The sequence below is a fragment of the Salvia miltiorrhiza genome, chromosome 5 (genome assembly GCF_028751815.1).
Source record: "Salvia miltiorrhiza cultivar Shanhuang (shh) chromosome 5, IMPLAD_Smil_shh, whole genome shotgun sequence".
Taxonomy (NCBI): domain Eukaryota; kingdom Viridiplantae; phylum Streptophyta; class Magnoliopsida; order Lamiales; family Lamiaceae; genus Salvia; species Salvia miltiorrhiza.
The window spans coordinates 47,114,814-47,135,345 of NC_080391.1; the positions used below are offsets into that span (position 1 = coordinate 47,114,814).

General features: G+C 37.0%; 1 protein-coding gene across 2 annotated transcripts; it reads left to right on the forward strand.

Moving 5' to 3' along the window:
- The first annotated feature begins 12,888 nt into the window (after positions 1 to 12,888).
- Positions 12,889 to 20,532, forward strand: LOC131024597 (extra-large guanine nucleotide-binding protein 3). Of its 2 annotated transcripts, none has more exons than XM_057954106.1 (10): positions 12,889 to 13,177; positions 13,627 to 13,710; positions 13,904 to 14,901; positions 14,995 to 15,132; positions 16,976 to 17,080; positions 17,173 to 17,352; positions 17,657 to 17,834; positions 18,287 to 18,534; positions 18,727 to 18,899; positions 19,659 to 20,532. In XM_057954106.1, exons 3-10 carry the CDS (start codon positions 13,933 to 13,935, stop codon positions 20,254 to 20,256), a joined length of 2,589 nt encoding a protein of 862 aa, XP_057810089.1. In that variant the 5' UTR covers positions 12,889 to 13,177; positions 13,627 to 13,710; positions 13,904 to 13,932; the 3' UTR covers positions 20,257 to 20,532. The 2 variants fall into 2 exon arrangements, with proteins under 2 accessions (XP_057810089.1, XP_057810088.1); XM_057954105.1 differs by lacking the exon at positions 12,889 to 13,177 and adding an exon at positions 13,216 to 13,395.

The window sequence follows — 20,532 nt, forward strand, 5'->3', positions numbered from 1 at the left end:
TAAACAACAGGAAAGAAGTAAATCAAGCTGAGAAATATGAGAAGAATTTTCCAAGATAAAGGTTTCAACAGATTCTCATAACTAACAAGTTCAATTCAATCATCAAGATAATTTCCTAAGACAATCTCAAAGCTAGTCTATACCCACTCATGTGGCATACAAACCGTTGATTACATGAAAGGCTACCGTCCCCGGATCACACTTCTAACATGCAACTTCTAAAAGCTCCTAGGATTAACGTCCTCACAATTATATCAATTCGCTTTAGAATTAAAATAAATGTGTTTTATATACTTAGTTCAGGTAATAATTATCATCTCCCGATCTCAAATTAAAACCTAATGATTATGCTACATTGGTGGCCAATCAATAAAGCAACTAGGGGTGTGCATTCGGTTATATGGTTCGGTTTTTGCTAAAACCAAACCAAACCATATTTTAATTCGGTTTGGAAAAAAAACCCGAACCGAACCGAATTAACCGAATAAACCGAACCGATTTAACCGAAATTTTCATAGTTAAAACCGAACCGAACCGAAAACCCGAATTAATCCAAAAAAAAACGAAAAAACCGAAATTTTGAAAAAAAAAATCAAAAATTCCGAAAAAAAAAACTATTAAATTAAAAAATATTTGAAGTTAGATATTATAAAATTATAATTAAAATATTATATATTTTTTAATATATATATATATAACCGAATTAATAAAAAAACCGAAATTTTGAAAAAAAAAATCAAAAATTCTGAAAAAAAAAAACAAAAAAAAACTATTAAATTAAAAAATACTTGAAGTTAGATATTACTATAAAATTATATTTAAAATATTATATATATTATATTATATATATATATATATATATTATAAATATAATTCGGTTTTTCGGTTTTGTTCGGTTTTAAAAAATCCGAACCGAACCGAACCGAAAAACCGAAATTTTATGAAAAAATAAATCGAACCGAACCGAAAAACCGAAAAAACCGAACCATATTTTAAAATTTCGGTTTGGATCGGTTCGGTTATTCGGTTTCGGATTTTTTGCTCACCCCTAAAAGCAACCAATATAAACAAGAACATAAAAATGAATAATACTCTTGATTAATTTAATCAAACAGTCAGAAATTCAAATCATGTTTACTCTCTAAACCTTGGGAAAAGGGGATTCTAGCCACATATAGACATATGAACTAGAATCAATATCTCAAGAAAACTATTAAAATATTCAACAATAAAAATCGTAGTAAAATTTGTGAATCTTCAGTCTTACTCCTGCGCTCTTCTCCGTCTGTCTCTGCATCTCTCCAGAAAAAGTAGAATATGATAAAAGTTCATTTCAATATGTTTTTGGGGAGTATTTATATGCCCTAGGTCTCAAAATATTGGTCAAAACCGTGTAGGATTGAAAAATAGCTGAAATAATAAAAACTGAGCTGTCACGTGGCCCCAGGCGCGGCCACGCGCCCATCCCGCATGACGAAACAGAACTCTTGACAGCTTTGCGTAGCGATGTTATTTTGGCTCGTTCTCCCTCGTCCGAACTCCGATTTATAATCCATTTGCGCTCACGAACTCCTCTTAAGACGAACTACAACTTATATTTAAGCCAATTCTTCCAAATTTTACTTCATTATTTCTGAAAATTCGTTCAAACAACAAGCAAGTGACAAGTTCTTGACCATAAAACCAATATAAGCTCAAATAAACCATCAAACACACAAAATCCTCAACTAAGCATCAAATATGACACACCAAGAGGTAAAAATGCATGTTTATCACAGCTCGTAAATCTCTCCGCCCTACAATAAAAAAAAATATGTTGTTGAAGATTAATATTCATAAAATAAAATATGATTAACAAATAGACACATAAATTATTACATCTGCCTCAAATAAGGGCTGTAACTCAGCTCTGGCGGACTTCAAGAATTGCCACCTCATGCATCTAAGGGTATCTCCCCGTTGTATGTATCGCCACAGCTGCACCCAATCCGGGAACAACCTCAAGTGCCCAAATAAATAGGGCATAAGAAAGACCGTAGAAGTGGTACTTCTTAAGTGGACTCATACTCTTCATACAGTGATTCACGGACCTATACGCATATGCTTCCCATGGAAATATGAAAAATGCCTACAAGTCATCCACTAAAGCCCATGTCAACGGCTCCACGGGTCGTGGCAAGTCCACTCCCAAAATAAATGCGTGTAGTACCAACAAGTGGGCCACACGAAAGTATAACGAGCCATCGAGGTTCGTAACCAGCTGGACCGAGTCCAAAAATTTATCGCTCAATGCCCCGACTGAAAAAATGCTGCCCATCGCAAAATCGTCTAAATGTTACAGCCCTGCTTAGATCGTGTTGTGCAGTGGGATCAAAATACGATGCCCTGAACGCCAATCCTGTCACGAGAACGAAATCTCTCGCTGAAAAGCAAATCCTCATCTCATTGATGTAGAACCACATGTCCTCATCATTGTCGTCTCTCATCTTAATATGACGAGAAACAACATGGTGCAATGCCATGTTGCACTTGTAGCCCAGCTCCTAATCCAACAACATACCAAAGCACCTCTGTCTGAATGTGTTCGTCAGTGGATCACCCCCAATGTCATGTAGTTTTTGCACTACTCGAGTCAAATTTTTGTAGTACGTACCGATCTGGGACTTAATATTGATAGTTTGGGGGCCTCCAATAAGGGATAATATCCTATTCTATACCAAAAATAGCTCAATTTCATCAACCAAACACAAATACCATAGCAATAATTTCACAATAAATTAATACATGACCATAAATAGCCTAAAATAGTGGGGGAATTCCGAAAACCAAACTAGCCGCAGAAAATTAAGCTTCTCTGACAACTAGTCGTCGACAATGGCTCGTCGACGACTAGTGGCGTGAGATGAGATGAATAATTTTAGGCGGCGAATGACCTTTTCAGGATTCTCCCACTATTTTATGCATAAACAGAACAATACTAAATTTTATCAAAGTCTAATAGCTTTAATATATGTAATCAATGTTATTAATTCTGAAAAACCTAAAATAAACATCACATAATGCATAAATAATTCATAAACCACGCGAAACATAATTAAAAAAATTAAAAAAGCATAAATAACCAACTAGCCGCTGATAAATAATTTTTTTTAGCACTAGCCGTCGGTTTTCCATGGTAGACCGCTAGTGCCCTAAATAATTAAATTTCAGCGGCTAGTTGGATACTTATGTTTGTTTAATTTTTATTAATATTTATTCAATTTTATGATTTTGAAAAATCTATATAAAGTTATTATTTTATGCATAATACAGTAATTCAACCAAACTAATATAACCCTCAATTTATTCGAATTAACATATAAAGGACCTAAACAAATAAATCCACAAAACTAACATAAAGCTCAATTTATTCGAATTAATCTCTATACGAAATTAACATATAAAGGAATTAATCAAATAAATCCACCAAACTAACTAATATCTCTATACACGAATTGTCTCAAACCAAATATCAAATAATGCATATAGCTCTATACACGAATTGTCTCATACGGGGTAATCCTATATGCACTAATTCCTACACAATCCTAAATTCTATACACAATATTATAAAAATTCGTAGAACACACTACTTGGTTTTCCTTTCACACACAAAATTTAACATGTTACATAACCATGAATTACACTAAAACTACCAAAATTTAACATATTTTAAAAATTTGTAGAACACCCTGTTTGGTTTTCCTTTCTATCCACAATCATAATATATTTTAAAATCCAACCCAAAATTTAACATAACACTGAAATTACCATTTAAATAGCATTTTCATCAGTATCACGATATTAAAAGGTAGAATATTTACTTGGTTTGAAGAAGAAGTCATAGCCGTGAATTACATGGTTTTCCTTTCACACGCACGTCGGAATCCTTTCACACCGTTGAGAATCCGGTCGTCGGATAACTTGGTTCCTCTCCACGTCGAATTCACCCATCTCCCTTACAATCTTTTTGGTTTCTATTTCATTCGAATTCAAGTGTTTGTAGGCGCCGTTTCTTATCACTACTATTTAATCTAAATTTAAGTGTAGAGGGCCCTAACTTCTTACCTTATTTCCCAACCCACTAACCGTCCCATGTTTGATCAATTAGCCGCCGGGATTTTAACTAACAATCTTACACTATTTAACTAAATAAATTTGATCAATTTTTATTGACAAAGCAATTCAAATTGTATTAATCTCAATCACTCCACCAATAAATATGAGTTTTTTCTTACACTTTTCTTACACAAGTACAATTGTGTAAGAACTTTTACAAAAAACAATACAAACCTATCAACATCAGTTTTGTTTTGGGTAGATTGTGTATAATTATTATAAGGGTGGGTATTTTTTATAAGAGAGGATTTTGAAAATAGCCACTTTTATATAGTAAAAATAAATTTTACCCACTAATATAAAAACTTTAAAAAATACCCACATTTACCATTTTACCCTTACATATAAAATTTTACAAATACCCACTGTTCACTGGTTGTGAATTCAACTCGAATTCACAACTAAATTCAAGTATTGGTTGTGAATAGCAAGTGTTGGTTGTGAATTCACGCGAATTCACAACCAACACTATTTCGAGTTGTGAATTCACAACCGATAAAACTTGAATTCACAACCAACATTATTTCAAATTGTGAATTCACAACCAACGCTGATAATTCAGTTGTAAATTCATAAACCTGGTTGTGAATTCAAGAACATTTGTACAAAATTGCGCGATTATCATCAATTTCTTCGTTGCTTATATGTTTTTTCGATTACGTTCAATTGAATTAGGGAGAAATTTATCCAATCTGCAGAAATTCATTCTTGTTGTGAAGAAATGCCCTGCGACCAATTGATCAATTTCGGCTTCACCAGAAGGGGAAAAAAAAGAGCTTCACTCGACGCTAACACATTTTTACATTTTCGATCAGTTTCTAACTGAACCTTAACAAAAGCAGAGCGAAATCAATATCATCATTGAATTGAAATTAGGTTTTAATTCGAAAATTCAATCGGTTATGGATACTGATTATTTGAGGGAGATGGAGGGGAAGGAAGCGCACGACCCTACCGCAGCAAGGCGGCGGCGCGTGTGGCGGCTAGGCCGCTAATCGTAGGCGCAGGGCCGTCGGGGCTGGTCGCGGCGGCGTGCGTGAAGGAAATCGGCGAAGTTGAATCAACAACAGCAACAACTATTATGCTGGAGATTGGCAACGAGGTTGAAGCGCAGCTAGTCGTGGAGGAGGATCAGATCGGCAGTGGTCCGACGGAGAGATTAACGGACATGGAAGACCTTCAGTGTTGACTATAGCGAGAGGAGAGAGAGAGAGAGAGAGAGAGAGAGAGCGTGTATCGATATGGAGAGAGGATAGAGAGAAAAAAAGAGAAGAGAGAGAAAGAGGGGAGAGAGAAGAGAAAGGCACTACAGAGAGAGCGAGAATTGCCTATATTTAAGGAGGGGCATTTTAGTCTTTTCGTGCAAAAAGTGGGTAAAATTTTATATTTTTATTCTAGTGGGTAAAGTTTATTTTTGTTATATGAAAGTGGGTATTTTTATATATTGACACTTTTTATAAATAGGTTATGAAAGTGGATAGTTTAAATTTCAACCCTATATATTAATTAGAATCTGACGAAAATTTAAGTAGTTCTTTATTTATATATTCATATTTATTGAATTTAATATATATATATATATATTATAATATATATTTTCAATATTTTAATCATTACTTTTTAATTTTAAATATTATTGTTCTAATAATTAAAAGAAACTAACTAATTATAATAAAACTATATATCTTTATATATATAATTTATTAAATCAATATTAACTTTATATGAAAATAAATAAAATAGTATTTTCTATACATTGCATAAGTGCCAATGATAGTTTTTTTTTTCCTTTCTTTTTTTGCTGGATTGCGTTTTTGATCTCAGTAGTTTTAAGTTGGGTTAATAGCCAGAAAATACATGAACTTTCACTGAATTTGCAAATTGCACATGACCTTCAAAAATAGCCTCAGAATACATGACCTTTTAATTTAATTATAAATTGCACACGCGTTGACCAACACATTAATCTCTGCTGATGTGGCTCCCGAAATTTTCCTACGTGGACGATCGGCGTTCAATTAATACGACGTCGTTTTGTAGTTATATTTAACGCTCAAAACGACGTCGTTTTGAGTGATTATAACTATTAAAAAAATCCCAAAATCTGCAAACCACCGCCACCGCCTGAAACCAGCCACCCCAATCCACCACCACCGCCTACATCCAACCACCACCACCCCAATCGAACCCTGAATCCAGCCACCCCAATCCACCACCACCGCCTACCACCACCACCCCAATCGAACCCTGAATCCAGCCACCCCAATCCACCACCACCGCCTACATCCACCACCCTAATCGAACCCTGAATCCAGCCACCCCAATCTACCACCACCGCCTACACCCAACCACCCCAATCGAACCCTGAATCCAGCCACCCCAATCCAACCACCGCCTGATCAGCCACCCCAATTAAATCCTCACAAGACTCAATTTTCTCACAAGATCTGCAAATAGAGAAGGAAATGAACGACAAATGAACCTCCGTCGCCGATTTCAAGTTCTCAAGGTCGGTGCAGACTTGGAGCCACTGAGCGAGATCACCGGAGTCATTGCGCGAACCTAGGGAGAATCCTCAGATCTGCACACGAGCCCAGATCTGGTGCGCCTCTCGCTTCATACACGAGTCACAGAGCACTCATTCTCTTCTACTTCCGCTAGGCAGCCGCAGCGGAGGAGGGTTTTCAGGGGCGCTGGCGGAGGAGGATGAAGGAGATGATGATTTGAAGAGGAACATAAGAGAAGAAGAATTTCAGAGAGGTGAAGAAGAATTTGAAGAGGAACAGAGGGGCGGAGGAAGAGGGCGTGGAACGATGGCCAATCGCCGGTCCTCGTCGGCCCCTCGGCAGCGACGACGGTTCCGGAGGCGGCAGAGGCGGCGCCGGAGGTAACGGCGGCAGAGGCGGATCTGTCGCGGAGGTGAGAGGTCGGAGCAAGATTTTGGAAAGAGGGGTTTTGGGTTCCGGCATCTTCAATTTTGTTTTTTTCAATTTTGTTTTTTATTTTTATTTTTTTTTAATATTAAGAGTAATGCCATGTCAAAAAAAAGTGTGTATTGTGGAGCTACACGTGTAAAAAAATCTACGTGTAATGCCATGTATGTTAAATATTGTCCACGTCATCGTCGGTCAAACTTAAAAGTGATCGGAACTTTCACCGTGTGCAATTTGCAATTAAATTAAAAGGTGGTGTATTCTGGGGCTATTTTTGAAGGTCATGTGCAATATGCAAATTCGGTGAAAGTTCGTGTATTTTTCGGCTATTAACCCTTTTAAGTTTGAACTTCGGTACATGGATAAGCAAGCAAATGACCAGCGCGTGGCCATGGACGCGTGTGCTTGCATATTTACTTCAATATTCAGTATTTCCTTCCTCTTTTTTTTCTTTTTTTTGATCTTGTGCATTTTCAAAAATTGTAAATTTACAATAAATATTTCAATATACATATCATATTAACTAGAATTAAGGAATTATAACAAGAATCTTAGTTTAATATATACGCTATCAATATTGTAAAATTTCTATAAATTAATATTATTGGGACCATAAGTTTAAATCTTTAAATCTAATAAGGTAGAAAAATTAACGTATAAAAATAAGGTAGAAAAATAATCTAGTATATAGATTATTAAATTAATATATAATAATTCAACAAGTTTAAATCTAATAAGGTAAGAATTCAACAAACTTGAATTTAATTACGTAGAAAAATACCAATAAGGCTTAGCTCAAGTGGCAAAGTTGAGGTACTTAAAGATTCTCATTTGCGATAGGTTTCGCCTGCGTGCATTATAGTATATTTTCTATATTTGTGTAGATTTTTCCATAATTGTGTGGTGTAAAAATCCCGCATCCGTGCGGTGTAGTATATTTTCTACCTTTATATGGGGTAGAGGTCCTACCTGCGTGAGATGTAGTGACTTATTTGATGATATATATTTACTTCTCACATTTATATGATGTAGAGGTCTCACCCGCGTGTAATATAAATAATGACTTATTTGATGATATATATTTATATTTCATATACATATAAAAATGCATGAGTATTAAATACTAAGAACTTGAATCAAGAACTTAAAATTAAATACACTCAATGTTAAATATTGATAAAAGAACTACTATATAAACATAACAAATGATTTTTTAAAATTTACCCAAAAATACAACGAATTTTCAGTGTCGTAAAACAGCCATGACAGACCATATACTCGAGACATTACATGTACGAATCTTAATCGGACTAATCATTTGGGTTTGGGCGACTCTATTGGATTGCCAGACCATTTGACTATTCGATATTCGAGTTTAAATAATTTGGAACTAGATAATTATTAACTCCAACCCTAAATGAATTTCGGGATTCAGACTTAAAAATTTATTTAAAAAATTACTATATTTATATAATTTTATATTTATAACAAATGAATGTATATATAAATGAGTGTTATTTTAACATCGACTTAAACAATAACTAATATTTCATTTGTTTCATAAACATAGTCATAGAAGAAAATGACACAGATTATAATAAAAGTGATTGAGTATATTGTGAGTGGACAAATAATCTCACCTTACGAATAGTGTGAGATTAAGTTTATTGATGACGGATTATTATTGGTCATAACTAAAAGACAAAAAACATGATACAAATAAAAAAGATGAAATGTTTGAAAAACAAAAACCAATTGTATACGCGAGGGGAGACCCAACTCTTTTCATAACCACTTATTAAAGGTGCTATGACAAAAGTTTCATCTTGTTATTCGATGAGTAATTTTTTTTAAAAAAAAATTTATGTTAAAGTGGGTTATTGATAAAGTATAAATATTGTACACTTGAGTTAAATTATAGGTTGTGTATACAGAATATGGATACAAGAATTTTTTATTAAAAGGTTCGATTGATATAGGTTGTTGACAAACAGATCTTAAAGTGGATAACAAACTCACCTTAATGGAACATGCATGATAAAATAAGTAAATTAATTGATATATTGAAGGTAATATGTATTGATATGTTGGGGATTAGTATCTACAAAGGAATATGATTATTTTTTTATTTACATCCATAATGATAAAAATGGATTATTATTATGAGACAAAGGGAACATGAGACTCTTGCGTAGATAAAGATTTATTTCTAATTTGTACGCATAAATGTTTCGTGTTAAACGTCAAAGTTAATTTATTGAATATTTCATCCGTCCCCCAAATAACTTTCTATATTTCCTTTTTGGGATGTCCATCAAATAATTTTCTATCCATTCCGGGACATTATCCTATCACTAATAATACTTTATTTTATTCTAACTTTTCAACCTTTCATCATTTTCAATACCTATAACATTTTTTCATCATTTGCAATACTAATTATAACTACTCCGTCCGTCCCGCTATTGATGGCTCGTTTCTTTTCGGCACGAGTATTAAGAAGAGTGATATTAGAAGAAAAATTGTATGACCCACATGTTTAATGAATCTTAAATATGGTTAATAAAAAAGGCCTTTGTTCCTCCATAAATCTGCTGCCGTCGCCGTCGGCGAGGCCACTGTCGTCCCTTCGCTTTATCTGTGCTTGTCATCTCCCTCCACCCCTACGCATCATCACTTGAACAACCAACAAAGAAATTCACTACATTCAAGAAATCCAAGAAATTAATTCTAAAAAAAAAAAGAAATTCAAGAACCAGAGACGGAACCAACCTCCTTCTTGGAGGCGGAGGGGAGGACGAGGAAAATCCAAGGAATGGTTTGAATTTCTTCCCCAATCTTTGACTACATAATTTGCTCGATTTTCCAACTTTTTTGGCTCTTGATTCCATGGGACTTTGTCATGGAAAACCCATTGAAATCCCAGAAAATCTCTATTGAAATTCGATACACCCAGGTGAGAACAATGAACTCACGCTCAATTCAACTAGGAAAATCCCCAAATTCTCATTCTATAGCCTAGTTTATTCAAGAACTCCCCTGCTAATTCCAACAGTGTTACTTCGACCCCTCTCCGGTTCCTGAGGCGGCCGTTGCCGCCGCTGTCGCAGGTAGGGGTGAGCATTCGGTTATATGGTTCGGTTTTTGCTAAAACCAAACCAAACCATATTTTAGTTCGGTTAAAAAAAACCAAATCGAACCGAATTAACCAAACCGAATTAACCGAAATTTTTATAATTAAAACTGAACTGAACCGAAAAACCGAATTAATCCGAAGAAAATCGAAATTTTCGAAAAAAAAATTGAAAATTCCAAAAAAAAAACTATAAAATTAAAAAAAATATTAGAAGTTAGATATTATAAAATTATAATTAAAATATTATATATATATATATATTTATATATATTATAAATATAATTCGGTTTTTCGATTTTGTTCAGTTTTAAAAAATCCGAACCGAACCGAAAAATCGAAATTTTATGGAAAAAAATCGAACCGAACCGAAAAATCGAAAAAACCGAACCATATTTTAAAATTTCGATTTGGATCATTTCGGTTATTCGGTTTCGGATTTTTTGCTCACCCCTAATCGCAGGTGAAGCACATCAAAGCGTTGCTAGCTATAAGGCACAACTCTGTGAAGCCTAATGAGGCCACCATACCTGAAGGGAGTGAGTGTGAAGGCGGGAGAGGAAAGAGAAGGCCAATGGAGGAGAAGGCGACCTTCACAGAACTCCGGCAAACAAAATTCTGGTGGCGGCGGTGAAGAAGGTAAGGGTGGAGGCGCTGAGAAAGAGAACCGGGAGTCTCTTCAAATTTTTGGATTAGATGTATTTTTGAGCTTTTATATTATAATTAATGAGAATTAATTGAATCTTAATTATATCTAAAATAGGAAGCAAACCATTATTATTGGGACAACCAAAAAGAAAAACAAGACATCAATAATGGAACGAGGGAATATGTTTCTCTACTATTAATATACTTAATAATTTTTTTTTAAAATTCGTGTCGTCCTCTATTATAAAGTTATTATAGGGACGGTGGGAGAATTAATTTAAGAGCACCCGCATCGCGGGTCCTCGATGGGGTACTCGAGGAGGCCATCGTCCTCGAGGAGGGCGATGCGGCGAGGAGCTCCTCGAGGACTCCTCGAGTTATCGAGTATCCTCGATAGGGCGAAGGAATGGCGCGTGCAATGCACGCGCCCAATTTAAAAAAAAAAAATGAAAAAATCGAAAATTCGAATTTATATACACTTTTTGACTGCAGCTCCTCGGTCTCCGCACCTTTGACCGACGGATTTAATTTTTTTTTTTTTTTTTTAATTTTCCCTTCTTCTTCTTCTTTAAAACACCCATCTTCTTCTTCTCTTCTCCACACCTCTTCTCCTTCTTCCTTCATCCTTCTTCCTTCTTCTCTTCACACCTGTTCTTCTCCTACAATTTTCTCCGTCATGGATCCACACAACCCTTTCTACGATCCAAATTGGTGCCCTGATCTCTCCTCCGATTATCATCCCGATATGGGAGGAATCAACTTGGAGGAGAGCCCGCCCGAGGAGGAACCGGTGAGTGCTCAGCAGAGTGTCTCCCCACCAAAAAAAGGCGGCCGGAGGAAGGAAAAGGCCACCAAAATGAAGCACGACAAACCAAAAGTTTACCGTCATACTTACCTTCCACAGCATACGGATCTCATCGTCCAAATTTGGGCGGAGGAGACCAACGACTCGATCCGTGGGACGGATCAGAAGGGAGAGTCATATTGGGGCCGGATCCGCGAACGTGTGTGCCCCATCATCGGCGTCGACCTCGGCATTAAGCAACTTCAAGGCCACTGGTCCCGGGTGAGCGCGGATGTGCGTCTCTGGGAAGCTGTTTGGGTGGAGACGAGCAACAATTGGCCGTCCGGTCATTCGGATGATATGATTCGTGAAAAGGCCCAAACCATCTTCAAGGCTAGAAGCCCAACCAATGCCTCCTTCAATTTCTGGAACGCGTGGAGAACTCTCCGGCACAATCCCAAGTTCAAGTCGATGTACCTCCTTGGAGACGTGCATGCCTCCAAGAGGACAAAGACTACGGAAGAGGGCGGCTTCACCACCTCGGCGTCGGGCGAGGAGATCTCTTCTGCTCGGCCCATTGGCAACAAGGCGGCGAAGGCGGCGAATGCGGCGGCGAAAGGGAAAGGGAAGGCTGCAGCGTCGCATACGAGCTCGGATCCTCCACCACAAATTGTGGAGAGGTTGGATAGGAACGACGCGCAGATGAGGGCATTCACCGCCCAGTACCAGCGGAGGAACGATCTCCGGGAGAGGGAGCTCGATATGCAGCTCCTGAACACGGATACGACGAACATGACGGACGCACAACGTGCATTGCACGCGTCCATGGTCGCCGACGTGCTCAGGCGTCGTGGTCTATCCTAGGCTTTTAATTATGTGATTTTAATGATGTTTTAGGTTTTTTAAATTTTTATGTATTTTTTTTTTATGTTTTAAGTAATTTTAAATTTTATGTTTAATCCAGTATTTAAATATGCAATTTAAATTAAGCAATAAAATTTAAATGAAAAACATAAAATCAAAACTAATATTATCAAGGAGGCTATCAAGGAACCCCAATGCAGCACTACCTACTCAATAACACAAACACTATCAAGGAGGCTATCAAGGAGGCTATCAAGGAGGTCCCAATGCGGATGCTCTAAGGACGCTGTATTTTATTGAATTTTAGGCGGAATGACGATTCTATCCATGGGTAGCTCAAGGAATCCCAGCCGCATTTGGCGCGTGCAGCACGCGCGACCCCAATAAATTTTAATCATCACTGCAGACTCAAACCGTGCAATCACACGGACCCACCTAATCTCCCCCTTAATCGTCGTCTCACCTCCTCCAACTATACATACAACTTTCCTGTACATATATGTGCAGGCCATCATTTTTATGTGCTATTTTCTCCAAAAGCTATATTCTTTGTAGTTCTAGCCTTTTTGATTTCCAGCGTTGAAGCTTTAAAGAAAGCAGCTTTTAAAAATGAGGACTGTTGATTCACACACCTTCATGACTTTGTCCTTTTCTCAGGTACATATAAACTTGAAAAGTTGATTAATTTTCACTCTTTTCCTCTTCTTTATGAGCATAAAGCTCCTACCTTTTTGTAAAGTCAAATTTTTTCAACCCTTTTGCTTTAAATCTCTGAATTCCCTTCTTTATTTTGTACTTTGAAAACTGTGATTTTTGTGTGTGTTACAAATGGGGTCCTGTAACGGAGTTGGTTCGAAAGATTTTCTTGCAATGGGGTCAGAATTTAGTATTTTACTGCAAATAGTATGCTGATTTTATTTAATTATCTATTTTATTAATTGAGTTTGCAACTTTGACTTGAATCCCTAGATGTTTTCACTTTTTTTAATGACAGTGGTTTTGGTTGAATTGTAATTTATTTTTAGCTGAAATAGTCAGTTTTGGCGGTTGATTTTTGGGTGGTTTAAGTTTTTGATGCTTATTTTTTGGTGATTCGATTATTTCAGATCTAAAGAGCTTTCTACAAATCCGGGTACGGCGGTACGTGAAGCAATGTCGTTGGGCCGTGCTGGTTTTGATTACTTGCTCTGGTCAGAATCTTGGAACTGTGCATTCTCGCATTAAAAGTCTGCCTTCATTCTTTAATTGCTTTTCTTAGGCTGTGTCATAATCTTGTTTGGTTATTGCTGAAAGTTCTTGGGTTGAATTTGGGGATATCATAATTTTTATTTATTTTATTTATTTATTTATTTTTAATCTGTGAAATTTGGGTGCTGCTTGTAGATAGACTAAAAAGATTTGGGTGAGGAAAGATGGAGGAAAATGGGGCAGAGGATTGGAGGGAGATGGTGAGGAAAATGCTTCCTCCAGGAGCGTCCATCCCGGATGAGGACAGAATGGATTATTCGATTGCTATTGAGTACAACGGCCCTCCAGTTTCGTATGAGCTCCCCAGAGTGGAGCCTCTTGACATGGATGACGATGCAATTCCAACTGCTGAGCCTGTTTCAGAATCTCGAAGATCAGTGGCTCGTGAAACAGCAGCTGTAGTAGAACCAATACCATTGCCCATGTCTCGGATTGCTAGAGTTACTAGTCCAACCAATCAAAGCCCTAGGATGTCAGGAAGTTCAGAGTCTGGGGTTTCTGTGTTGCAGAATAACGACTTTGCTTCACATTCTGCTTCAGCATCACCTGGTTCAGTGCATAGTCGAGATAGTCATGTAGCAAAAGAGCATGCCAATGAAGGAAGGAGAGCCACTGTGGTCACGTTTAATACTGTTGATAGATCCGAGAGGAGAGTGGTAGATGCTGAGAAACAGGTGTATCCTGAATTTGTTAGTGTGACAAAAGAGAAGAAGAAGAGAAAGAAAACGAGAGTATGCTATAGGTGTGGGAGAGGGAAGTGGGAAACCAAGGAGTCCTGCCTCGTTTGTGATGCTAAATATTGCAGTAACTGTGTGCTCAGAGCAATGGGCTCGATGCCAGAAGGGCGTAAATGTGTTACCTGCATTGGGGAACCAATTGATGAAACAAATCGGTCCAAATTGGGTAAACAGTCAAGGTTGTTGTCACGATTACTTAGTCCTTTGGAGGTCAAACATATAATGAAGGCGGAAAAAGAATGTGCTGCTAATCAGCTTCGTCCGGAGCAGCTTATTGTGAATGGATATCCTTTAAAACCGGAAGAGATGGCGGAACTTTTTGGATGCCTTCTGCCTCCCAAGAAGTTGAAGCCAGGCCGGTATTGGTATGACAAGGAATCGGGTCTTTGGGGAAAGGTAAAATTCTTATTCATTGCTTGTGTTCCTCATTTTGCTTCCATGGAGAGTAAATATGCTTGCTCATACAGTTTGTACTTGTCAAATCGACAGGAGGGAGAAAAACCTGACAGGATTATTAGTTCAAATTTGAATTTCACTGGAAAACTCAGTCCTCATGCAAGCAATGGGAATACTGAGGTATACATGAATGGTCGAGAAATCACAAAACTGGAGCTGAGAGTGCTGAAGGTCAGTACCTTGTTTAATGGCTGTGAGATTCTTTCATCTGTCAATACTGAGTTGCTATTGCTTGCGCAATTTGTTTTCTTCCTTTACCTTAACCAGTTAGATCAGTTCCTTTTCTGCTAATTGGTGTATTTATTTCTGTAGTTATCTTGGTAAAAGAAATTGTGCTGGTCCTAGCAATGCATGGATGAAACACCTTCGTACTCCTTCAATCAATTTATTCAGGAGGTTAGGTCATGGTGACCTAATTTAAATTGTTTACAGTCCCAAATAGGGATGTGTCTTCTTATCTGTTTTAAGTTTTGACAATAGGAAAATGATCTATATTGTAGATGTAATTTCTCAATAACTGGATTCCTGGGGAAATGAAAATTCAAACAAATTTAGTGCGCTATTAAATCCATAGGATACATGTCCAGAAGGTTCTTAGAGTTACTGCTGTTCTCAACTTTGAGTTATGGATGTTGGGAAATTGCAACAACCTTTTGTTATATTCAGCAATTGCAGGCGTGCATTCACTTATTAGAAGATACAAACTCTGGTATCACATCATTGTATATGTGTAGATTTTTAGGAACTTACAGCACATTAGTTCTAGGCTCGGCATCCTGTATTTGTTAATAAATGAACTTTAGCTAATTGCTAGTTTGAAATTTTCACTTTGATTCTCCCAAAGAAAATGTGTTTATTGTTCTATTATTTTTTCACCTTGTGCTATGCTGTTACTGTAGTGGAAAACAACCTTTCATATGAGACTGCATCTGAATGTTGTCGTAGTAGACTTGATGGAATTCTTAAAGAAGTCCTGTGGTTGTTTATTTACATTATATAAAACATTTCAAGAAGCTTATCAGCTTAGTGACACACTTACTTAAGTTGAAGGATCTCATTAACTGGAAAACATCTCATAGAATGATAGAATAATTTAAGAAGCTTATACCATTACCCATACAAAGTGTTTGAGCTGTGATTTTGTTGTTCCTGGTAAACATTAGTGAGCAAAGTTTTGAGGTTGCTCTAACTTCACCTGCAACTGATAAACAGGTGAAGTTAGACATTACATTTCGAACTCTTGAATTGGCTCATACTTTGTATTCTCTCAATTAAATTCTTATAATTCTTCAAGGGTGGAAAGAAGCATGTTAATGAATATTTTCTATTACTAGGGTGGATGGATAATGTCAGGGTGGTCAGAAAAATTACTGTTTGCTCCGACTTTCGGTTCTTTTATTTGTTTAGTATGTTGTGCTTCTTGCTTGGAAATTAACTAACTAGTAAGGGTGCGCTTACTTTGGTTGTAAAATTTTCATTGGAAAATGATGGATAAGAAAAGATGAAAAAATATTATCTTTTCCTCCCTTTTTATCATGTTTATCAGAGATGAAAAATAAGCTTTTATACTACATTTATCCTATATACTTGTTTACTTTGTTGGAAATGGATGGATAAATTATTAAATGTTGGAAAATATTTTTACACCACTACCCAAAGGTAATTTATCCAACATTAGAGAGAAAATTAGTGAAAAGGAGCTACCTGAGAAAATATTCCACCATGCTGGAGAAAATTTTCTATCATAGCAAACATGTGAAAATGGTGAAAGTATATGTATTCTCTCATTTTCTATGAAAGTAAACGGATCCTAAAGTAACCAAAGAAACTAATGAGATGAAAACATGCCTGATTGTTGCTCAGTAATGACAATTTACTTGGTTAGCAGATAGGTTTCTTTTTTATATTTATAGTGTTAAAAAATTTGGTCTTCACTTTTGAGGTTCACCTACTGTCTAATGAGATGAAAATGTGCCTGATTAGGGTTTCATATTTTATTCATTCTGTAATTCAGCTTGCGAATGTACAATGCCCACGTGATACCCATTTTTGGGTGTATGATGATGGTCGTTATGAGGAAGAAGGTCAAAATAATATCAGGGGAAACATCTGGGAAAAGGTACGTTTCAAGAATCATATGATGTATGGATTCCAACTACGGTGGCGTGCCCCTGAAATCGCTTTACCAACAGTTTACTCTAATTGTGACAGGCTTCAACAAGATTTGTGTGCTCCTTATTCTCTTTGCCTGTGCCTCAAGGTCAGCCTCATGTTCACAGGGATGAGGCTAGCAACTATACAACTATACCAAATTTTCTTGAGCAGAAAAAAATTCAGAAGCTTCTTCTACTTGGACTCACTGGCACTGGAACCAGCACTATTTTCAAGCAGGTAATCTATATCAAGTTGTTGTAAGAATGTTGCCTAGGAGGATACAATATATAATATGTAGCAAAAATAATTTTATATTGAGGATGTTTATTGTCTATATTACACATATGATATTGAATCTTGTTTAATCCTTAGCATGTCCTATGGGATGCGTAATTATATTTGTATTCGAAGGATGTGTTTATGCCTAATTGTGGTATCTTATTATATTATAATTCCTTTCTCTATTTTCTCCCTTGCACATATAAATCTGATCAGCTTCATCTCCTTCATTTTTCTTTTTCTTTTTCTTTTTTTTAAACAGGCCAAATTTTTGTATGGTAGTAAGTTTACATTTGAGGAAATCCAGGAGATCAAGCTTATGATTCAGAGCAACATGTACAAGTATCTCAGCATTCTCCTCGACGGTCGGGAGCGCTTTGAGGAGGAGGCAGTGTCGGAGAGCAAACGGCAAGATTCTGGCGAACAGGTCTCTGAATCAGGTACCTAAAAAAGAGTTCTGCAAGTAAATGAATAATCCTTTGGATCTTATATCTTTAGAAGCAGATTGTCAAACCGTATCCATCGTAAGATAAAATGAGCATTTTAAATGATTTTTTTAAAGGGTGAATTGCATATAAATTACTGAACTTTCAAACAATTCTCAATTTGCACACCTAACTTAATCTGTATTAAAATTACTCAACTATTAATTTTTTTTTTCATTTTGCTATCTCGCCCATTTTCTGGCCAAACTTAGTGCTGAAGGCCGTCTGAAATTTTATAAGAGTTGATCATATTTTCTGAAAAATTCTTTTCTGTTTGTGGATGTAGCAAATTATAACTTTGACTTTGTAGTTCTGTAATTAACAATGATAATAGTAGTAAAAAGTCAATACATTGGTTTTTTTATAGAAATTAGCTTCACATAGAGACTGAAGTTGATCCTATGCAGGGGACGTCTTGGATTCTAACGACCGTAACCAATGTATTTATTCACTCAATCCGAAGTTGAAGCATTTCTCCGACTGGCTCCTAGACATCATAGCCACTGGAGATTTGGATGCTTTCTTTCCTGCCGCAACACGTGAATACGCTCCACTTGTCGAAGAAGTGTGGAGAGATCCTGCTATACAGGAGACATACCGGAGAAAGAGTGAACTTCACTTTCTACCAGATGTGGCCGAATACTTCTTGAGCAGGGTATCTTTATCACTCTATTGCTTCCACTCCACGTTTTTACTTTTAAGATGTCTGCTTATCTTCGGACTTACAAAATTTTTAAGCTTCTTACTTTATATGTCTCTAATAATTATAAGCATAAATTCCTGTCCACTTGAAAACTCGCATTATACTATCAGAAACTCTTTGCTAAATCCTTCGCTTGTGTGACAGGCAGTTGAAATATCAAGTAATGAATATGAACCTTCGGATCGTGATATACTGTATGCGGAAGGGGTGACTCAGGGTAATGGCTTGGCCTTTATGGAGTTCTCCATGGATGACCGCAGCCCAATGTCGGAAACCTACACCGAAAATCTGGAAGCTGCACCCCCTCCTCTGACCAGGTTCTTATTTCTGTTTCTGACATTATTGTTATGGTTAAATTCCACAGTAACAGAATTCGTCTCAAACTCCGGAGGTGTATTAATGAATAATGACTGAATTTTTTTCTTTGGCTGCCCTTCTCAGTCACCTTTTGTCATCTTAAAAGAGTCTATGAAATTGTCGTCTGAACTGATGGCACTGTGTGTAATCGCTGATAAGCGAAAAGAATGTTGGGATATGAATATTTTTTTAATGGTTTCACAAACTTAAAAGTTTAGTGGTTATAGAAGATAAATAAGTTTAAAAGAAAATATGTATTTGACAAAAATAAAGGGTAGTATCACTTTGTAGCCCAAAAGTAGGCGTGTTTTTTCATATACGTCTAAAACTTCCGAAATATTGACATATTAGTGCCAAATAAATTGACATCGTTTTTGGATCTAGGATGAGCCTACTTTTCAGGCACTGAAAATTAGTTTGGTAATCAGGGATCTGCATAAACTCAAATGGCTTCTATTCGAGTATATAATATCCGCACGGATTTTTGGTTGTCAACACGACATTTTGGTACTGGAAGAGTGGGTTGGTCCTAGATTTGAAACGAAGTGGATACTAATCTGTTGTTAACGTAATAGGTATGAGACATTTCTCAAAAGTGATATTTACCCATAAATAAACGTTGCGCCATGAATGTGGCAGTCTAAAAACACCATTTTAGAATGAGATTTTTTAATTTCATGACTGAGTTTCCTGTGCTTCTAACTAACTTTATTTATCAGGTATCAACTGATAAGAGTGAACGCCAAGGGGATGAACGAAGGGCGCAAGTGGGTCGAAATGTTTGAGGACGTCCGTGCAGTAGTCTTTTGCATCGCGTTGTGCGATTATGATCAGGTGTGGATATGTCCGGAGGGCCAAGGTAGCGGTTCGCTGCTTCAGAACAAGATGATTCAGAGCCGGGAGCTCTTCGAGACGATGATCAAGCACTCGTGTTTCACAAACACCCCGTTCGTCCTGGTCCTGAACAAGTACGACCTGTTCGAGGAGAAGATCAGCCGCGTCCCTCTAGGCACCTGTGAGTGGTTCACCGACTTCAGCCCCGTCCGGCCCTACCACAACAACCAGTCTCTGGCGCAGCAGGCCTACTTCTATGTCGCCATGAAGTTCAAGGACCTCTACGCCTCCCTCACCGGCCGCAAGCTCTTTGTGTGGCAGACAAGAGCGAGGGAGAGGTCCACAGTCGACGAGGCGTTCAAATACATAAGGGAAGTGGTGAGGTGGGACGACGACAAGGATGAGAACTACTATAATGGCGCGGAGGACTCCTTCTATAGCACGACGGACGTGAGCTCCTCGCCATTCATCCGGCAAGAGTAAGAACTCGAGCTTCTCTCCTTTTTCATCTGAGAAAACGTGATTCTTGAAAAGCTGCAGCTAAGAATGTACATAAATGGAAGAAAGAAAAAATGAGAGACGAAAGTGAAATAAGTTTTTGGATGTTAAATTTGCGGAGCTCATGATTGAGTTGGCACTTGAGAGTCTGATTGTGACACTGTTTGTATACATATTTAAGCCACTCCAGAAATATGTGTTTTGTGTCAATAGATGCCAATTTCCAAGTACACATTTTTTTAATAACACTATTTTAAATTA

Coding starts and splice junctions, on each gene's coding strand:
- LOC131024597 (XM_057954106.1), top strand. CDS start 13,933: ATGGAGGAAAATGGGGCAGAGGATTGGAGGGAGATGGTGAGGAAAATG. Junction 17,081..17,172: donor GGGGAAACATCTGGGAAAAG/GTACGTTTCAAG, acceptor TAATTGTGACAG/GCTTCAACAAGATTTGTGTG. Junction 17,835..18,286: donor CGAACAGGTCTCTGAATCAG/GTACCTAAAAAA, acceptor GATCCTATGCAG/GGGACGTCTTGGATTCTAAC.